Raw genomic sequence first — 14908 nt, 5'->3', positions numbered from 1 at the left:
TTTTCTCCAAGATACCATTGCTTTTCTTCAACTGTTAGTTGACTTTTTGATTGAATGATATATTATTATTTTTTGTATAAGATATATATTTTTAATATTATTATTTATTAAATATTATTTTGGATGGAGATGAATGAGGTGGTGATGTGAAAAATGATATCTGGGTTGGCCATTTAAATGCTGACTCAAGTTTCTTCAATTCTAGAACATGGGGGTCCATTTTTAATTAGTGCGATTTTTTGCTATTTGAGAATTATTGATATAGTTAAGTTGGTGGTGTCAATTTTGTTTTTTTCTGATAAATTAGGGTTTTACCCACATCAAGACGGTGACAATAGGTCAAAATCGACAGCCAATCGAATAAACAAGGTCAATACGCGAGAAGTAATTATAGCCAATAATAAATATGAAAGCAATTAATAGGAGTTAATAGGTACATTATTTTATATTCTTACCCTTAATACTAATATATTATAATATAGGGTTAATTTAGTGAAACTAAAAAATGCAAGAAATCTTTAGTGCAATTCATACTTTTATATACAGAAAATATGGATATAAATATAGATATAGATATATAGGTATGGAATAAGATATAAATAAAGATTAAGTTGCTTAAATTTCATAGTGTATATGAAAAGTAAGGTGAATTACAATCAACTTTTCTGAAACTTGGCATAATTATGAATATTCTCTCGTTGTTTGAAAAATTACAAGTACATTATGTTTCATAAAATTATGTGATCTTGAGTCGAGGCATAAAATTGTTAACTATATACTTACTGTATTTTTTTTTTAAAAAAAAATAAAAATTTGTAAAAAAAATCAGTCGGAGTGGATGAAAAAATTTGAAAATTTATGCATTTAGTCAATAAAAAAACAGAAAATTTTAAAATATAAATAAAATTATAAGTTTTAGTTTGATCTGTTCACCACAAAAAATAGATAGAAATTTAATGGAGACTAACGGAATGAGCTAATTTTTAGATGACGGTTAAAATTAGAAAAGTATTGATAATTTTCGATACAACAAAAAAAATATTCATAATTATGTCAAATTTTATGGGAGTTGGTTGTAATTTACCACAAAAAGTATTTTGCAATGATGCCTATGACTATGTACAAATGCATCATATTTGAAATCTCTCCAAAACACTCTTCCAACAAATGCCATACCAATCCAAAGCAATGGAAAACGACGTACAAGTCAAGTCATCAAATGAATCAAACTTTGTATACACTAATCTTTCTGAAGTCTCAAGTCTTGAAGAACAAATTCTCCATAATTAACTAATCAGGGATGATGAAATGATTTAGAACTAAATCCACATACAATCAGGGATATTCTTGCTATGCTAGTTAGCTATTCCATCCGTGTCGGTGTCAAAGTTTCCTTCAGAATAATCATGTGGTTCAACACTTTGAAATATGTTATTGTGGCCACGGCACAAGACGAGTTGTTCTAACTCGTACTGAGAAAGTTCTTAGGACTAAGCAACCTACCTCTAAAACTGGGGAAGTAGCTCAAGTTTCCGAGCTTGAAAAAATTTGCAACGACCTTTGCCACTTGATTCAATGTCTTCAGTTTTTCTCTTTTGCGGTGTGAAACCGATTTTGGTCAGTTTCAACTGCCGCTTGCTAGTCCTTCCATTGCCATCCTCATCAGTAACATCTGCTTCCCTATCATGAGCCAGAGAAAAGGATCAATTAAATTAGCATACAAGCTTATACAAGTAACTGCAGCAGTTCCACTCTCCAAGAAATGAAACTCAGAACTTTGTTTATCCAGCAATTTTAGTTAATATATAAATGTAGATACCAAATAACCAAAATTTTGATTGAAAAAATCATAATCGGCAAAGCAAAAGGTTAATGATGGCATTCTATGATCAGCAAATGAGATTTTAGTAAGCAAAGGAAAATTATCAAAAGAATCGCTCCAGTATGAGAAAAAATACCAACAAACATGATGAGTACTGATAACTATTCATTGCCACATTATTATCAGATTTACATCATAGACTAACCATAGCACTTCAACAAAATCTTTGGAATACGATGTGCATGTTCCCCAACTGAACCGGACTAATGTTGGGAACCCAAAAACTGAGTGCTTGTGATCCTCCAGCCATTTCTTCGTCTGAGGATCTGTAGAATGATGTCCAACAATATTTTCTGAAAGGCGAAAATGCCAACATAATCATCAAAATTGAGCTATAAAGGAAAAATCACCTCCAGGGTACCCAGACCCGAAATCGCGGTGCAGGTCTTCTGCAGTTTCACCAAGCACCCAATCTCGCAAAGCTCTATCTCTTGTGACCTGAAAGACAGTACTATTGTATAACTTAAGAAGTGTGCAGTAAACAAACACCTTAGGGAATAGCAGGAGTGGAGAAGTGACCATAAGACAGACATACTTTTGAATTCCCATACTTCAAATTTATAAGGCTCAAGCAATGTGGCACTAAAGTTATTCTTCTTCATTCACAGACAACTAAAGACAGAGACAGAGAGAGATATTATCCCATAAAAACAGAGAAAAAAGACAGAGAGTTACCTTTGCAACTATACTAGCACCACTAACAACCGGATACAGACTGTCAGCTTTCTTTGCAACCACAAATTTGATATTAGGAAATCTTTCTGAAAGCTTTACTCTGTACTTTTCAGGATCTCCGACAGTATCTAAATAAACCTGGATCAATATTGATGTCAATGGAAGTAAAGGCTCAAGGGAAAAGAAAACAAAACTAGAGTAAGAAATCGTGACTGTCACATGGTCCTTTTACATTTCTCATGACCCAAACCACATCCAAATCCTTTCCATGCTACAATTTTGACAAATTAGTTTCATATTTTAGTCATTAGGAACTATTATCAGCTTTAGGTTTATTTTGATTGTGTCAACTCAGAAGGTATTCCCATCCATAATTTCTAAAATAGTCATTACTCTTTCCAGAAACCTCATACTGTTAGTGGTTCAGTCCGTGAATTTCCTGTCTCCTCTTGATGTTATTCCTTCTACTTCATGGAGTAGTAGTAAGTTTTGAAATAAGAATTTAGCACTCTGGTAGGTTGACGGCTTGTAAAGCTTATGCAGTCTTGTAATGTTTCTAATTCCATAAAACACAGCCTTCTCCAATTCTCTAATGCAATCGAAGCAAGGAGATTCCAAATATGATATCTAGGTTCTTTCTTCTGAGTTTCCTCCTTTAGATTGCACCTATGAGGAACAGATCTCTGCTTTTTCTCCCTTTTCTGGTAGTCCAGACTTATTTCATTAGCCATCAAATCCCTAAAACTACGAGTCTTTGACACCCAAGATCATCCAATATTAGTGGAGATTCTATTTCACCCAATGGCACAGATTGTTTTCTGGTCTATTCTTCATTCATCACCACGTTCATGGAAAAATTCCATAGAGTAAAATAAATCTCATTGCAATTATATGATCAGTAAAATAACATTCAAGTTGGTTCTTAGACCAGTGAAAGGCTGGCATTTCTTTCATTTGGTAAAGAATGTGATATATTAACATTCACATTTGTTTTGCATTTTTCTCCTAGTTAGAGGCTAGGGTGCTATAACGGTGGATTTTTTGGTTTCTTGCTGAAAGTTGGGATCTGAAAAGCCATACCAGGCCCAAGGGATTATTATAATAAATGCAAAAGCAAGAAAAAAAAGAATGGGAATCAGAAAACAAAATAATCTATTTGTACAAAAGATAAGTTTCATTGTTCCACCAAAATTGTTTTCGATTAGTGTTAAAATCAAGCTTATTTGTAGTTCAGAGATAATGATTTCATAAACTTTTACCTCAGTTAGGAGAACACCAAGGTTCAACACCTTGTTGATGAGGCCAATGGCAGAATCATGTGAAATCTCATTAAGATTTATCTTACTTCTGCAGATAAGGAGAGCCAAACCAACATGAAGTTTGTCTGATAAGTATTTCTTGAAGATACAACAAAGTTTTGATAGTTACCTCTTTAACATTTTGGCTGACAGCTCTCTTGGGTCTATAACATCGACAGCCCATCCAATTGATTCATCAGCCTTCAAATCCTCAAATAGCTCTTCCCTCTTCTCTTCTTTTAAAGTTTTTGAGTCTGCATTGACACGAAGTGGAAAACACAGCCAGTGAAAACATTTTCTGATGTCAGAAACAAAATGTGCAATTTTAGGAAGCTGCAAGGTAATTGCCATAAAAAAAATGTGACTTTTGGGAAACATGAAGAGAAGAAAGATAGTCTACTAGCCTCCGAAGACCAAACTTTAAGAAGAATGCTGATTTCCTTCATTTTTTAGTTGAAGATGCCAAGTAAAGAAAATTGGCCAAACCCTCAGTTTTCTACATATGAAGCAAGTAGCTCCTCAAAGTACAACGATATAGTATCGACTTGATTCTACATCTGGAATTGACAACTAAAATTAAGTAGATACATTTGCTGTTCACCAGTTCGCAGACAATAGCACTACAGATGGGAACTGGCTTAAATCAAGTTTAGGGAGGGATGTTTGGATTACTTGGGAGTAAAGTTTAGAGGAGGGGCTTTGAAACATAAACTTCTTAGAAGGAAAGAGGCAACCGCCAATGCCTCACCAGTATTAAGAAACAACGCATTTCGCAGATATATTGTTAACTGAGCACGCATGCAAACTTTAAACCATAGAATATGCAAGACCCACTAGTGGCAAGTAGATCCTCCACACTCCCCCCTCAACCCAACCACGCCTACTTGAAGAAATTATATCTCAGTACAAAGTTACTAGAAAGCCCTAAGGTGCTAAATATAACAGCTATTCCCTCAAGTAGAATTCTATAAAGGTATATGCTGCGAATGTACCAAATGAATTCATAAAGTTTGCCGAGGAAAACCATCGGTAACATCGTCTTTCATGCTGCAATACATGAATATAGTATGTTCACCGAAAGATAAAAAGATTAATGCTCCTAGTATCGAACATACATAGATAAATAACAAAACTAAAATATTGAGACAAACGATGCAGATCATTTTCAGAAGCTCGATCAAACGTCACTTGAAGCTGAGGTCTACATATTAGCCAGCATTTACTGGTTCAATTTACCTTTTTTCCCCTTTATGGTGGGATGAGGAGATTGGGAGGGGATTCTGTGGAAAAACTTAATAAAAAGCAAAAGCGCAGAAAGGCGGAATAGGTCTAAAACAGTAAGCAAACCTGCGAAATTCAAGGTGGAGAGAGTTTTTTGGTAGGTCCGTGGACAATACAAGCATCCATAGACCATTGGCCCTGACAACAAAGAAACGGATTTCCATTTAAAGCCGCGATCAACAACTGAAATGACGAATTCCTAATTACCTCAGAATGCGCGTACCTAAAACAGGGCCGCGTCCAGCTTCATCGATGCCCATTATGCAAGGCTTCGACGCCCATTTCGGCGGCAGTGCCGGTGGCGCCGCCTCTAGTCCCATGTTCGGGTCTCTCTAAATCTCACTGTTTCCCGCCCCAATCGTTTTTGCGCTCTTTTATTGCGTTTTATGTATGTATACTCTTTCACAAATAAACACTGCAACTAAAATATATAGATATAATATTGAATAAATATAAAATAATTAAAACAAAATATATATATATATATATCTAAATGTACTTTACCATTTCATATCAAACCCAATAAATATTAACTTACAGTTGAAGTTATTTGTCGAAACTACAATTAAAGATATACACATTCTTTTAATTTTTTAAGATACAGCAACATCACCAGGTTTTCAAATAAATCAATACACATCATTCAACTTAATTGGAGCAATGCAATTGCACGTGCATACTGAATACGGCTATGAATGGTGTGTTAGGAGTAATTTGGATTGACCTTGTGTGGTGCATAATTGCATTAGTTTGCAAACATGAACCCATAAATGCATCATCATCTGGTCAAAAAATCTAAATATATTTTGCAGAAGTCCTGGCAATCAGAAATAAATTTTTCGAGATCTACTCCAATTTCAAACTCACCATCTATTAAAAGTGCCCAAATTGTTTGTACATATTGTATAGTAATTGTTGCTTCCGCTATACAAAGGCTAAAAGTGTGTGTTTCCTAATTCTTTTCTTTTTTTATAACTAGTTGTAATGGCATGTTATTTTTGTGTGCATATAATAAATATTTTTTCAAGTCTTAAAATATATTATAAATAAGAATATAATATATAAATTAACAAATCACATTTCAAAGAAAAAAGAAAAGAAAGAAACCAAAAAAAATTCAATCTAAAGTATTATTAACCCAATAAAAAAATTGATACAGTGATGTTAAAATGACGTAGAGTCACTTTAAGCAAAAGGTAACTAACAATTAATTTTTACTTCTAGAAATAAGTAAAACAGTGTCACTAACAGTTTTTGTAAATGTAAAGGGCCTTTCTTTTTAATATGAATATAAATTAATTATATAATTTAATATAAATAATCAATTATAACTAATTAACACATTACAGTTTTTAAATACTCATTAAATAAAAACTATTCTATGCCTATATGGTCCATTTTTTATAACGGTTTAACCCCCCCCCCCCTCCCCCCCCTCTCCCAACTATCTAACTTTGACGTCATCCTTACAATTCATTACAAAATTCATCAAAATTGGTGAAGAACCATACCAGTCAGAAAAAATTCATTCCAAATTCCACGTTTTTTTATAGTATGAACAACCTGAAAAAGAAATTTAATCCGTCTTGATTTATGTTTATTCACTTTAATTTTTGTTGCGTTGTGATTTCTCGAATCATATTTTTTTTTCAATTGAAAATTCCACTATAATATCTATTTTGGGACAAACTTTTCAGAAAATCTGTCGAGAAGTATCGTGACAATTAATTCTTTTTCTTATCTCGTAGTGTTATCATATTAAATTTGTAAGTCATTATTATGAAATAAAATAAGAAAAAATTGTATAAAACCCCTTGTGCTATGAAAATTCAGCTAAAAATTCTCTATAAGCAAAAAAAATCTGTGCTTTGAAATGTTGCACACTCTCCTCTTACTGTTTATTATACTTAATGGCGTTAATTTTTTTTGAAATTTTTGTTATATCCTTATGTAATATATATTATTGTCAAAATCATAATATCTAATCAACTTTAATAGCCATTGATCTTAATAAATAAAAACGAGTGGTCTAGATTTTATGTATTTTAAAAATATATTTTATATTTTTAAAAATTACAAGTATATTATGTTTCATAAAATTATGTGATCTTTGAGTCGAGGCATGAAATTGTTAACTATATACTTACTGTATTTTTTTTAAAAAAAAATAAAAATTTGTAAAAAAAATCAGTCGGAGTGGATGAAAAAATTTGAAAATTTATGCATTTAGTCAATAAAAAAACAGAAAATTTTAAAATATAAATAAAATTATAAGTTTTAGTTTGATCTGTTCACCACAAAAAATAGATAGAAATTTAATGGAGACTAACGGAATGAGCTAATTTTTAGATGACGGTTAAAATTAGAAAAGTATTGATAATTTTCGATACAACAAAAAAAATATTCATAATTATGTCAAATTTTATGGGAGTTCGTTGTAATTTACACAAAAAGTATTTTGCAATGATGCCTATGACTATGTACAAATGCATCATATTTGAAATCTCTCCAAAACACTCTTGGGTGCTGGCGACTTGGAGCAGCGTAGGCAGAGGGTATTGGCATCTTGGGAAAGATGATGCATTGTTTTTTCTTTTTCGTTATTTATTTTTATGTTGTTATATTATTTTGTTTGTAAATTTTAATATAATGAATTAATTCAATTATGTATTCTTTTGGTTTAATATAATTATATTAAAAAACTAAAAATTTATTTATCATCAAATAATATATTTTTATAATATATCCACCACAAAATTAAATTAACTAAATATAGTTTAATTTGATGTAATAATATGCATAAAATTTTAATTTGATAATATTTTGTATATATAAATAATGATGAATATTAATTGTTAGTATTTTATATTTTTTTAGCAAAATAGAAAAAAAAGATAAAGAAATTAATTAAAATAAAGAGAAAGGATCATTTCATAAGATAGAGATAATTTTATCCCTTCAAAGTGGTCAAAGGTTGAAAATAAGTCAAAATATTATTCCACTATCATTTCTACGCGTGTAAACAACTCTCCTTTGTTTTAACTGAAATAATTTTTTTGCAAGATTTATAATTATAGGGGTTCTTTTTTACAATTTAATTAATACAGATAAGATTTTAGCAATTTTCTTATAGAATAGGGGGTATTATGCAATTTTCACAAAAAATAAAAAATGAAAAGTAAACTGATATCATTAGCATATGTACTTATAACTTAGTGACAATTAATTTTTGTACAATCTAAACGTATTATGATTATTATTATTTCGCATTGCCAATTGGTGAGATCTCAAGTCCAACAAAGCAACTCATTGATGTCAAACAAAGTCAAAAATCAGTGATGCCTTTACTTAGATGACACCTCTTTCAAGAACATATTGAGGATTTCTGGCTGCGTACAGAACAAACTTGTGTCAAATTCTTATGCGTAATGAAGTAACAAATTATCCTCACAAAATGCTACTTCATATCGCTATAAAAATATTTCACCTTTACATACATAACATTCTATTTTATCATATGACCAAAACAAAATAAAAGAACAAGGATGTCGACAAAGAAAGAGAAACGAAAACCACTGGAATTAACAAAGCAGATCAATCATTCTCAGTGTAATACAAAGGAAAGACTAAAAACCAGCTCCAATTTCATCAAAGAAGGCCTTCAGATTCTTATTAGAACATCCATTCTCCTCCATTGCTTCTCTTGCCAAATCCTTCCATTTCTCAGTGTTCTCTCTCAGTTTTCTGCTCTTTTCCCTCCCATCCATTACTTCCTCAATACACCTCCTTATTTCACTACTCTCCACCACCCCATCTTCGTTGCCTCTCACTCTAACACCCGTCCTCCATACGTCTTCAATCAACTTAGCGTTGGTCCCTTGATCCGTCCAATGGGGAAAAGCCACCACCGGAATACCGCAAGATATGCTCTCAAGAGTCGAATTCCACCCACAGTGTGTCACGAAACACCCCAACGATGGGTGCGTTAGAACCTCAAGTTGAGAGCACCATGGCACAATTCTCCCCACCTTTTCCAATTCCTCCATGCAACTTAACCTCTCATCATCTTCTTTCTTCTCCTCATTGGCTTTTTCGTTGTCTCGTATAACCCACAGAAACGGCCTACTACTGTCTAGTAGCCCTTTTGCAATCTCCTCCATCTGAGCTTTTGGTAGCCTCAGCAAGCTGCCGAAAGACACATAAACAACTGAAGATTCGGGCTTCGAGTTCAACCATTCTATGTAGTCATCAGATTTCTGAAAGAGATCTCCGCCAAAAGACGTATCGGAAGGATCTTTACCACCCAAGAAAGCAGAAGGAATCAAGGGCCCGACTCCAATTAACTCATACTTGTCGATGGCCTTGAGCGCATTAGACTCCAATGAATCAAAAGTGTTGACAAGCACTTTAGGCTTCGTTTCGACATCCAATGCCTCGAGCTGTTCCTTGAAAGTTGTAAGAGCAAAACTATACCTCTCCGAGCAGTTAGGAAGCATAAAAGATGGAAGATCACGTTTGGATAGCAATATTGGAAGTCCCGGCAGCTGAAGTTTCCACGACGGGTCATTGGAGCTGGCAATAATTTCATCTGCATAGCCATTGAAATAGTAGTAGTATATATCCAACACGGTGGCGGGTTGGATCCAGAGGAGAGCGCTCGGGATGTTGACTTCACGCGCCACCTCTGACGCCCACGGGAGGAGGAGAGTGTAAATCAAGCACGTCACGGGACGGCCCTGCTCTGCAGCTGACAGAGCAGTATCTTTCAGAGTCTTGGCGCCTCGACTTCTTATCTCCGTCATGTACTTCCTGGGGTCGTCGCTCATCGTGAACCCATCATCATATCCGTCTGAAAAGGCAGCGAAACTCAGGCCCTTCGGTAGGTCCCTGGCGGCGGTTTTCTCCATGCGCCGCCGTGCGTATAAGCTGGTGGCAAAGGTGACCTCAATGCCCATGTCGATGAGCCTCTTGGCAAATTGAAGGGAGGGATTGATGTGGCCTTGTGCTGGAAATGTCACAAGGAGTACATGGCGCCGGCTCATTGGTGAAGCAAAATGTTTGTGTGAGGCTGGCAAAGAGTGTGTCTGGTCTATATCTATATATAGCTGTAAGAACTGAGATCTCGTGTGTGCTTCGTGGTTTTAGCAGTGTAGAAGTTGGTGATTTTGAATGGTTCGAGATATTGTGAATTACATGTATATATATATATATATATAGTGTAGTAAGATGACAAGAGTGTATGACGTTTGAGATGACGATTCAAAGTAAAGCGTATGGAAATTTGTTTCTTAGTTCCAGTAGAGAAACGGAGTAGACAGAGGATGAGGTTGGGTGTGTACATGCACACATGGGGTTGGTTCGATATTTTCATACAACGATTTTAGTTCATAAAATAAAATCAAAGTTATTTGTTTGCTTAAGAGATAAACATAATGTTTGGATTTATTTATTTATTTATTTTTAGATGTTTTGTTGTGTTTTATGTAAATGGGAGGAAAAAAACAACGATAAATAAGTAGATGCTTGAGATAGTGTGTATATTTGTATTTATTTTTAAAGATAATTTAAAATTAGTATTGTATGTTTGATATTGCGTTTTCGGAGACTAACGTTACTGTTCATTGCCAAATTATATCTTTTTTATATATATTTTTATATATTTCTATATATATGTAAATATAAGTGTTTGATGCGTATCAAATGTTTTGCCATACCACAAAGTCGAAAGATTTTCAAAGAAAATCCTTAGATCACCGGGAACTAATCCTGCAAAACAAAGATTAGCACACTAATGCTTAAGTCAGTAATGATTTAAGGAAGAAATAAAAAGAGAATTTGAATTAAAGTGAGAATAATGGTGAAATATGACGTGGGAGCAATAAATATTCACAAGGAATGCAAAATATAAGCTGAAAGTAGCCTAAAAATTAAGAGAAAATAATGAGAATAAGCGAGAGTTTTAGTATGAGGATTGATTTTTATCAAATAACTGCACAATACCTCTATTTATAGGTATGTATAGAGCATGATAAGGGGATTGTTGCAGAGTATCATACGACATTGGAAAGTTCTTCGAGCTGGCTATTATCTAGAACAAACCATATGAGATTTGAACTAGATTTCATTGAGATACATGAGCTGGATTGAACCCTGCCATGTCTACTTGAAAATCCGAGAGTTGGTTATTTGTGAATTTTCCAGTTCATTTGTCAGCGATTTACTTGGAACCACCTAAGATATTTTAGAGTAGTGTGTACAAATATATTTTCAAGTTATATAACGTGTCCTCCCAACTGTATGGTGACGTGTTCTCGAGGAGTGGGCTTGTTTGTTGGGCCTGCTAGTTCAGTAAAGTAACAAGTAAATATGTGGACCTTGCCTTACTACCGATGTGTCAGTTGAGCTCGTATCCAGCTAGGTTGATCTGCCTTGCTAGTGAGCTTAGTCATGAATGGTTTAGAGGCATTGATGTTGTATATTTAATATTGTATTTCGAGAAATAAAATCACTGTTCATTTTTAAATCATATCTCTTTCATATATAAATTATATTACATATACAAAGCCCAAGACAAAAAAATTCACACAAATGAGGTCTAAAAAATGGAGGTAAACATTTGGTGTGTTTTGATCCATCTCGAGATGCGCCAAAAGAAAAATCAAACACAATGAATACGTTCTGTATGTGTGATATTACTGACAAAATATTGAGCAAAAATTTAAAATTATCACTGAAAATATATATTAAGTGATAGTAATTTTTATCTTGTCATTATATAATTATTCAAAAAAATACAAGCAACCCTATTGTGATATTGCAAATGAACAAATTATCTCCCTATGAAAAAAAAATAGCAATTTACTTTCTTATATTTTTTAAAATAGAATACACTACCTCCTTATATTTGATAAAATGAAGCCATTTATCTTCTTAATTCTTTTGATTATGCTAACTATTTATTCACTAGTATCCATTGAGTAGATTCAAATATTTGGATCTTCTAATTTCTAGGCTAATTAAAATAGTTTTTTTTTTTTTTTATCGATTAACAATAGTTAATTAATATCTGTTTCCCCAGAGAAGGATGATTTGAATGTCAAGAATGTTTATTAATGTGAGATTACTTATTTCTTTAGCTAATTTGTATAATTTGTTCTTGATTAATTAAATGCAATTTTTACAGCGTTCCATTTAATGTTTAATCGAGAGAGTTAATGATTTGATTATTTATATATTAGTGATATTTTAAGTATTTAATTTGTATTAAAGATATTATAGATAATTTATTAATTTAATCATTGCTATAATTAATTTGTTCGATTTAACTGAATTTATTAACTAGATATTTAATTATATGTGCAGGTGCTTAATTAATAGTGAGGAATTAATTAAAATTTTATAGAAATATTAGAAAACTATACATATTTGATAAATATTACAGAATTCTATTTAAAAAATGTTACGTTTATTAAAAGGAATATAAAAATTTTAAAATAATTTAATTTAGGATATTACAAAGAATAATAGTTATAAGAATACGAGGGGTTTGATAAAAAAAATTATGAGTTAATGGGTTATATATATATATATATATATATAGTTAAAAAGTTTAGAATGTCCAATTATGTAGAAGGAAATACAGTGGAGATTTGAATTTTGATAGGAAAAAAATATTAAAAGATCAATGAAAAATGTATGAATAATATTCAATTTTTTTTATTTAGAATTTACAAAATTCTTAAAATATTGATTATACGTATTATAATTTATTATAGGATACAAAAATAAAGTAAAGGGTTGAGTAGTTCCTTCTATTAACATAATTATTTTAAAATTGAATTAAGTATAGCTAATTGGACTTATATATGTGTACACTTGTGTTGTATACTTGATCGTTAATTATTGATTATTTGCTTGGATTACCTGTTGTCCTCTGAAGTCGTCGAAATATTAATGATTATGGCCAAAAGTCGTGTAAATAATAAATAAAAGAAATAATTAAGTTTTCACGTCCTCATGACTTATTGTTATTTTATACACCACCCTTGTCTTTTATAAAATAACAAAAACCACCATTGGAAGCCTTTAAAATCCAAAAATGCCCCTGTTGACCTGGTCAAGTTTTAATATGATTTTTCAAAAATAGAAATACCTCAGGGGTGTTCATGTAATTACCAAAAGATAGAGGAATGTCAAAATAATGTATATAGGGATATCCCTCATTAATTTTCTTGTACTATAGTAATCACCAAATAAAGAGTGATTTTAGACCAACATCTATTCCATTAGTCGGCATATCTGGTCGTAACAATTCTGCAATATGTTTTATTTAATTTTTTATATTCACCATCAATAATGTCTTAGTCTAGAATTTATAAATAAATTTGATGTTATTGGTTCGAAATCCATCAAACGTGTGGATATTTATCTCACTTTATGTGAGTGTTTGTCTAATTTTATATGAGTTAATATAATTTATTTATGGGACAATTACACTCTCCTTCCTTGAGATTTGGTGTACTTATACGTAAACCATTTGTGCTTTGAAAAATTACATCTAGTTACCCTAAAGTTTGCTTCCGCCTAACATATAAGTCACATTGTTAGTCAAAATTCACTAAATTTGTTGATATTAAGAAAAAACTATATCAAATTTTATATTTATCCTCGATTGATTTATTACTGATTTACTACAAATTAAATAAATCGACATTTACCCTCGCCAACCAAACATCTTGACCATGTGTCACGGGCTGCCCGCACACTAGGCCCCCGTGACGCGCACTTCGGCCACTCAACCGTTCTACATGGCCGACCACTCAGCCTTCATCGACAGACGACGGACACCCAACTGTGTTAGAGTCTTAGGTGTAGGCCTTTTATTGCTTTGTTACTGCTTTGTTATTTGCTTTATATTGTTTAGATTCCTCAAGGGGACGTTACGCCTCTTGAGTTGCAAATTTCAGCTTTCCTAGTGTCTAGTGTAGACGATAGGATTTATTTTTTTAAACCTATTATAGGGGGGGGGGGGGGGAATGAGTTCAAGAAGCTTGGTTTAGTGACGTGTTGGAGTCCCCCTCAAGGCGAACCCCTTGCTCTAGCATCGTTGATCATTGTATACGCACTTTCAGTTCAATGCAATTTGGTTTTCTGAATTCGTGTGTGCAATTGACGGTTTTGTGATTTGTTCCTCCCGACTCTGATATATTCGGCGCGCTGCATTAGTGCCGAGCGGAGGTATTGGCGGACGTAGTCAGCGAACTACTAGCCACACGACGCGTTGTGTGATAGGCGCCTCGTGAGACCATGGGAGGAACCTTCGCACCCTAAATAAACTTCCAGCCCCTTGCCTGATGACAGGAGAAATGACTTAGACTAAGATAAATGTGCAAGTGCGAGGTTATATCCACTCTTAACGGTATATTATCCATTCTTGCTATAGTGTTGTTGTACCAAGAAAATACAAGTAAGTGTCTAAGGTATTTAGTGTGTATTTATGGTATTCTGCCAGCTCCAATACTCAAGTAAACTCCTATCTAAATGTGCAAGATTCGCAAAACAAGACCGCATTAGGGTTAAGCTGAAAGGGTTTCTGGTGAAGGCACTTTAACACTCGAGTCCCTCCAATTTCAAGTCTTAAAAAGAATAAGGACAACAATTGGGGTAGTAGAAGTTGTACCTGATGGTAGAGTGCCCATATTTAGGTGGTGGTGGATTGTACTAAATCAAATACATAATCAATGGTGTATAGTAGACCGCATATATCCTCAAT

General features: G+C 33.0%; 2 protein-coding genes across 2 annotated transcripts; both read right to left on the bottom strand.

The window, feature by feature from the left end:
• Positions 1–1212: 1212 nt before the first annotated feature.
• Positions 1213–5536, bottom strand: LOC105179653 (Polynucleotidyl transferase, ribonuclease H-like superfamily protein). The gene is made up of 8 exons (XM_011103291.3): positions 5360–5536; positions 5203–5274; positions 3986–4109; positions 3817–3904; positions 2558–2695; positions 2233–2320; positions 2028–2148; positions 1213–1680 (listed from the first exon to the last, which is right to left on the bottom strand). The coding sequence occupies exons 1-8, from the start codon at positions 5454–5456 to the stop codon at positions 1506–1508; spliced, it is 903 nt and encodes a 300-aa protein (XP_011101593.1). The 5' UTR covers positions 5457–5536; the 3' UTR covers positions 1213–1505.
• Positions 5537–8530: 2994 nt separating this feature from the next.
• Positions 8531–10326, bottom strand: LOC105179662 (UDP-glycosyltransferase 75C1-like). The gene has a single exon (XM_020691391.2). The coding sequence runs from the start codon at positions 10176–10178 to the stop codon at positions 8763–8765; it is 1416 nt and encodes a 471-aa protein (XP_020547050.2). The 5' UTR covers positions 10179–10326; the 3' UTR covers positions 8531–8762.
• Positions 10327–14908: the final 4582 nt, after the last annotated feature.

This window comes from Sesamum indicum, linkage group LG7, assembly GCF_026168435.1.
Source record: "Sesamum indicum cultivar Baizhima isolate 11 linkage group LG7, ASM2616843v1, whole genome shotgun sequence".
Taxonomy (NCBI): domain Eukaryota; kingdom Viridiplantae; phylum Streptophyta; class Magnoliopsida; order Lamiales; family Pedaliaceae; genus Sesamum; species Sesamum indicum.
Note: the sequence above shows the minus strand (reverse complement) of the source record. Positions and strands in the feature narration are given on the sequence as shown.

What these genes read in the sequence shown, in the direction of transcription:
- LOC105179662 (XM_020691391.2), bottom strand. Translation starts at nt 10,178, where the DNA reads ATGAGCCGGCGCCATGTACTCCTTGTGACATTTCCAGCACAAGGCCAC.
- LOC105179653 (XM_011103291.3), bottom strand. Translation starts at nt 5,456, where the DNA reads ATGGGACTAGAGGCGGCGCCACCGGCACTGCCGCCGAAATGGGCGTCG. An exon ending in CTCCACCTTGAATTTCGCAG is followed by an intron (nt 4,110 to 5,202) that starts GTTTGCTTACTG and finishes GTGTCAATGCAG; the next exon opens with ACTCAAAAACTTTAAAAGAA. An exon ending in TCAGCCAAAATGTTAAAGAG is followed by an intron (nt 3,905 to 3,985) that starts GTAACTATCAAA and finishes CCTTATCTGCAG; the next exon opens with AAGTAAGATAAATCTTAATG.